We start from the raw sequence: 6,066 nt of genomic DNA, 5'->3' as shown, positions 1-6,066 counted from the left end.
GGGACATTCTTTTGTCCTTATCACAGGTTATTTCTCTCAAAAACTCTTCTTTGTTATAATTTCTTTTTTTTCCCGCACTATACTAATATTTGTCTTGATAAGCATATAATATCTGAGGAATAGTGTACCCGACTGACCAAACTTCTATAGCATTAATTACGGAGAAGACAACTGTCAAATCTGCACAACTCCCACTCTCCTCATGCCTCATCACGTGACCCGAAAAAGCAGGTCATCATGGAGTCCTTCGACCTTTGAAAAACCAGTTGCAGTTAGGGGAAATCAAAGATCACGAAAATCTCTCAAAGCTGCAAACCATCTCGCAAATCTCACACAAAATCAAAAATCTTGAAACGAAGCTCTACAATGGATCAAGATGAAATCCAATATTTTGATTTCTCCAGACTCACAAACAGATATCCCTCTGAAATTCAACATCAAGCATCACGAGAGATGGTCATGATAATCAACAACAAGATAAAACCTCCAGGAGGAGAACCCATCTGGTCGTGGTACTCAAGAGCAAAACACCTAGACTACCTGAAAGGGTTCCTCAAACCACTTGCATTTGAGAAAGAAGAAACAGCTAAGGCCAAGGATCCTGAGGTTTATTCTGAAACATCCTCCTTTCTTCATTTTTTTTCTTAATAAATGACTATACATGAACAGCATAGTTTCTGCCTTTAATATTTTTTTTCAGGATATAATTGTCCTATCAGATACTGAGGATGACATTAACCCAGAAAATGTCACTGTAGAAAAACCTATGCCTTTAGTGTCTGTAAAACAAGAACCAATAGATGATAAACATGAAAAATTGCCTGTCCCTGAGAAAAATCTACCCGTGTCTGATAATGTCAACCCAGAGTCAGCTGTAGTATATGGTCCTCATCAACTTGAACCTCCTACTTCCCTTTTCACCAAACTCAACTTGTTTAACATCATGGATGGACACAGAAGATCAACCTCTCTCACAAATAGACAGTCTATTCCCCTGAATATCCCACAAACTACAAAACCCACACAAGATAAAATTCTGTCTTTGCCATCACCACAAACCACACAAGCAGAAATTCCTGAACATCAAAATGCTGAAAATCCTCTCCCCATCCAGTCAGAAAACTCTCATACTGATGAAACTAGGTCTGAACCTCAATCTGAACCAATTCCTGAAACAACACCTACCATCCCCATTGATGATTCTCCACTAAAATTTGAGTTTGAAACAGGAAATCCTCCAAAATTACCAGTTGCAGAACAAACTGATGAAGAAGACAATCTGCCTTTGTATCAAGTGAAGAAGAACCAAGCAAAGGAAAAAGGAAAGAAGGAGATTCAAGAAGAACATGTCGACAAAAATCCTGTGGCAAAAATTCAAGTTTTTCCCGCCCCTGTCACCAGGCGAAAAACCAGGTCATCCACAACACAACAGGAGAAGGAAACCCCCTCACCAACACGAAAAACCAAGAGAAAACAGCCAATTGCTGAACAACCTGTCCCTATGGAAACCACTGCTAGCAAGAAGAGAAAGAAGAACACCACTCAAACTCAGCAACCTGAAAGCCAGCCGGATGTCTCTGCCGTAACACCCCTTGAAGTAATCACCCCTCAATTCCTATGTGATGAGTATGCTGCAAGATGGGACTCAACAAACAAAAGGAAAATCCTGAGTGAAAGGTATCTTGATGTTGAAAAGTTCAAGTCTCAGTGCCAACTTATGCCAGTGTTTGAGAAGCTAAACCTTGTCAAGTCTGTAACAACTCAGACTAGCTATCCACCCATTGCCATCAAGGAATTTTATGCAAACCTTCTGAAGACTATCAAGGAGGCCGACTCACATGTTTATGGACGTGTTTGGCTGAGAGGAAACGAATACAACTTTGACACACGTACCATCAATCTGTATCTGGGCATAGATGCAAGTGACATTGAAGACCCTGTTATTGGTGCAAATACAATCACGAAGGTCATTACAGGAGGAACATACAGCTATTGGCCTGCTGAAACCAACATGTTGCCAGCCAAATCTCTCACAACAAAGTATGCTATATTGCACAAACTAGCCATGACAAACTGGATGCCAAATGAACACCGAGGAGGTTTAAACTTTCTTATGGCCACCCTGATCTACAAGATAGGCAAAGGTATTCCTGTTGACTTAGGTGACATCATCTTCAAACATGTGGCATCCTTCAGAAAACCAGAGTCTAAGGAGAGCAAGGTAAAACTGCCTTTTCCCTGCACAATTTATGGAGTTCTGCGCTCACAAGGGTTCAAACCAGAACCAAATGAGCCTATGGAGGCACCACAAGTCAGAACAATCGATGCCAGACTCAAACAAGGAAGTCATGTGCTTGACATCTTTCTAGAACATGCAAGCAGCTCAGCCCCAGCTCTGAACCTTGATGCACCATTTACCAGCAAACTCACAGCCCAGCACCTTGACAAAAGCATTAGAGATCTTAACACGATCATACAGATACTTGTTGAAAAGAGAACAATTGAGATGCAGTTACGTGAACAATTGAGATTGAGAGATCAAGAGATGACTGCTGCTGTCACTGAAACACCCACTGATATATCTACTGCACATGAAGCTGATTCCATCGCACCTAAAGCTGATTCCACCGCAAACAGTCAGGAGGATGAGTCCTCAGAATCTAAATGATTCTTTTCTAAAACCTGGGTTGTCTTTTCTGCTTGGTCCTGCTAAGGAGTCTTGTGGCTACATATTCACAAGTTCCTGGCAATAGGGGGAGTAGAAACAACCTTCTAAACATTGGTCACTTGCTTATTGGTCCTTGGTTACTTGGTTACTTGTCACTTGGTTATTGGTTACTTGGTTACTTGAAGATAGACCCTCTTTTTTATGAAGAAGATAGTCTGAAAATCCCACTGATTGAATGGGTTATTTGCAATAGGATCTTATGTTAGTTTATGGTCCTTTTTGTTTTGTATGATGATATAATCATCTTCATATTCTGTCAATTGTTTAATTCTGTTTTGGACTATGTTTTGAATGAACGCTGTTTTTGACTATCTCTGATATTTTAGGAAGATTGTTGTAAATTGCCAAGAAACTTGCTACAAAGGGGGAGATTGTTAATAAAAATTGCTAAAAAGAAAATTATTTGTGAAACTCCCTAAGTTGTAACAAGTCTTTGTGACAATTATGTTAGTTCAGCAGATAGTTCAAAAAACAAGTTGTCTTATGATGTATTAGGTTTCCTATAGCTCAGCAGAAGGATCAGAAGACCTTAAAGACAGCTTGCTGAAAGAAACACTGAACCAAAACAAGGAAGACAAGAAGAGGAATCAGAGTCAGTTACGGAAGCTTCAAATTTAACTGCTTCAAACTTAACCGAAGCTGGGCAACATATATATATGAGGAAGATTTCCAGTGATCGATCTGACGGAAGAAAATACAGAAGATCTGAATGGGAAAGCTTCCGTAGATGTGATAACAAGATATCTTGACAAAGCTTACCTTTGATTCAAGATGCATCTTCTTCATGAAGTATCGGGCAAGCAATCACTCTGAATGCTAGTGGCGCTACGATTGAGGGGGAGCCTCAATTCAAGAAGATCGGGAGATCAAGTATTCTTCAATTCTTCAAGGCTGAACTCTAGAATGGTGATGATGAAGATTTCTAGAGTTGCCGTGTGATTCTCTACTGTAAACTGGTGATACATTTCCAGATTGATCAATGAAGAGTTGGGCAATCAGAGTGATGCCCCCCAGATGTAGGAATTGAGATTCCGAACTGGGTTACCAATTCTTGGTGTTCTTACTGCTTTATTATTCTCTTGCACATTATCTGCATAATACTCCTTGTTCTATTCTTTGCACTAGATCAGTAAATAGTTAAAAGGTCATCTAACAAATCTAGTAATTGGATTTAATAGTTGGAAGACTCTTTTAGAATCTTAGACCAAGAACACGATAGTCTAAGTTTTTCAATTATTATTATTATTATTATTATTATTATTATTATTATTATTATTTATGGAAAGTAAACTTATTTCACGAAACAACTTTTGCTTTATTATTATGTGTGTGTGTGTTTTGTTTTTAATTTTTAAATTATTTTAATCTTTTATTTTAACAGTTTATTGTTAAAAATTATTTTAAAATGTCAATTCACCCTCCACGTAAGCAAGTAACCTGATGAAATGGATGATAACCTGCTACCAGGTGAAATTGCATACATTTGAAGTGTTCAGTGGCCTATTTGCACTTTTTTTTTGGTTCAGTAGCCTAATTGCACTTTTAGATTATGTTCAATGGCCAATTTGAACCTTATTCCTTTATTTATTTAAGAGATCAGATCATTCCATCTTCACTAGCGCTGCAACGCATGGTAGGAAGAGATGCATAGACGATGATATGCCTTCAAGAGATGCGTAGGGGCTAACAAACGCACGATGCTATGCCTTCGACACTGCTGCTAGATCTCCCATCGCTTCATCATCGCAAGTGAACCAACCCGCTTCATCACCCACCGCAACTAGGTATTTTATGAAATATGATTGATTCTTCTCATCATCAGAGATATCACTGGTTTTGCTGTTATATAAGATATAACCATACAATTCAGTGTTCATAAGATAGAGTTCCTTAAGTATGTTTTTCTCCACCAACATCCATTTTTACTTATTGGGGTGCTTAAATGTGCAGAGCTTAAAGATGTTTCTAAAGTATGCTGAAAAGGATGTGAAAGCCGTGTCGTCTTTATACTCCGAAGTAGTATTGGCATTGATGACTATTGTGTTGGAATAATTTTCTCCAACAACCAGATAGATATCCCACCGCAAGTGAACCAACCAGCTTCATCACCAACTAGATAGATCTCCCTGTTAGATATAAATAATCTAACCGTACAGAATAATTTACGAGAAACCTGACCTCGTAGGAGAACCTGACCTCGTAGTAGTGGAAGCGGAAGCCCTATTGATCTCCAGCCACAGTTGATGTAATGCCTCTTGAACGATAGACCGTCAACTATATTTGTCTCATACATGACTCAGAACCCTAGATGGTGTACTTGTCCTGTATCCCATCAATACAGGTTTATATAGGCACAGAGTCTGGTTGAATAACTACTACTAGTTATTTAGTACAACCAAACCACTTAATAAGCCTAGTTAACTTGCACCACTTAATTAAGGCTCTAATATATAATATATATATTATTAGGGAAAATCTTGCATTCTCCCACTTGGTGCAAGTACTAGCACAACCCTCATCAAAGAACAAAACACACGAATCATAGTGATAAGTCCTCTATTTTACAGAGCAATATCCATTATGGTCACATGTATTTTAATTCTCCAACTTAGGCCCCTCATGAACAAACCCAATGTTTATTCTCGGTGATGGAACAAACGCCATGTATTCGGGGTATAAACATGCGGTGTGTGTAGAGATTATATGAACAACCCAAAATTGGCCCTCAATTAGCATTTTTATTGATGGCTTCGAGAGATAATAGAGAAGAAGAGAGAAATGTTTTCTTCAGCAAATGTCTAGAGTGAGAGAGAGTCAAGAGCCCCCCAAAAAAGTCCCCTTCATTAAGGATTAAAGTCCTTTATATAGGGCTATGCATGTACCTAATACGAAATACGCGTATAAAATACGTAAGGTGGTACGTCCGGGGTATATTCACTATCAAGTAGCCCCCCCAGCTTTGATCTCCATCCTCTTCAAGCTTAGGTCTCAAGTAATTTTTGGAGTATTCAAGGTAAGTTTGACCTCCATATTTCACTCTTTTTTAGTTGATTTTATCATTGGAGCCCTAAGATTGATGTTTTGAAAATATTAGGGATTTTGACAAGGAGTATTTGGGTGAGCTAAATAGCTAAGATTTGGATGTTTTAGGTAAGTGGTTAACTCTTCTCTCCTTATTTTGCAAAACCCATAACTTATTTGGAATCTCTACCAATTGGAATACCCATTTTAGGGTTAGTTTGAGTTAACAATATGTTGGGCTTTTGATATAGTATGACTCAAGCTATTTATGATTGTTAAAGTGCGAGTTCACTATTATGCGATTTATGAGTTATTAT

The 6,066-nt window shown here is 38.4% G+C and overlaps 1 protein-coding gene across 1 annotated transcript; it reads left to right on the top strand.

Moving 5' to 3' along the window:
* Window positions 1–453: 453 nt before the first annotated feature.
* LOC116024058 lies at window positions 454–2,668 on the top strand. Its single transcript, XM_031264962.1, has 2 exons — window positions 454–606; window positions 701–2,668. The coding sequence occupies exons 1-2, from the start codon at window positions 454–456 to the stop codon at window positions 2,666–2,668; spliced, it is 2,121 nt and encodes a 706-aa protein (XP_031120822.1).
* Window positions 2,669–6,066: the final 3,398 nt, after the last annotated feature.

Source organism: Ipomoea triloba, chromosome 7, assembly GCF_003576645.1.
Source record: "Ipomoea triloba cultivar NCNSP0323 chromosome 7, ASM357664v1".
In the NCBI taxonomy this organism is placed as follows: Eukaryota; Viridiplantae; Streptophyta; class Magnoliopsida; order Solanales; family Convolvulaceae; genus Ipomoea; species Ipomoea triloba.
This window is presented reverse-complemented; position numbering and strand designations above follow the sequence as displayed.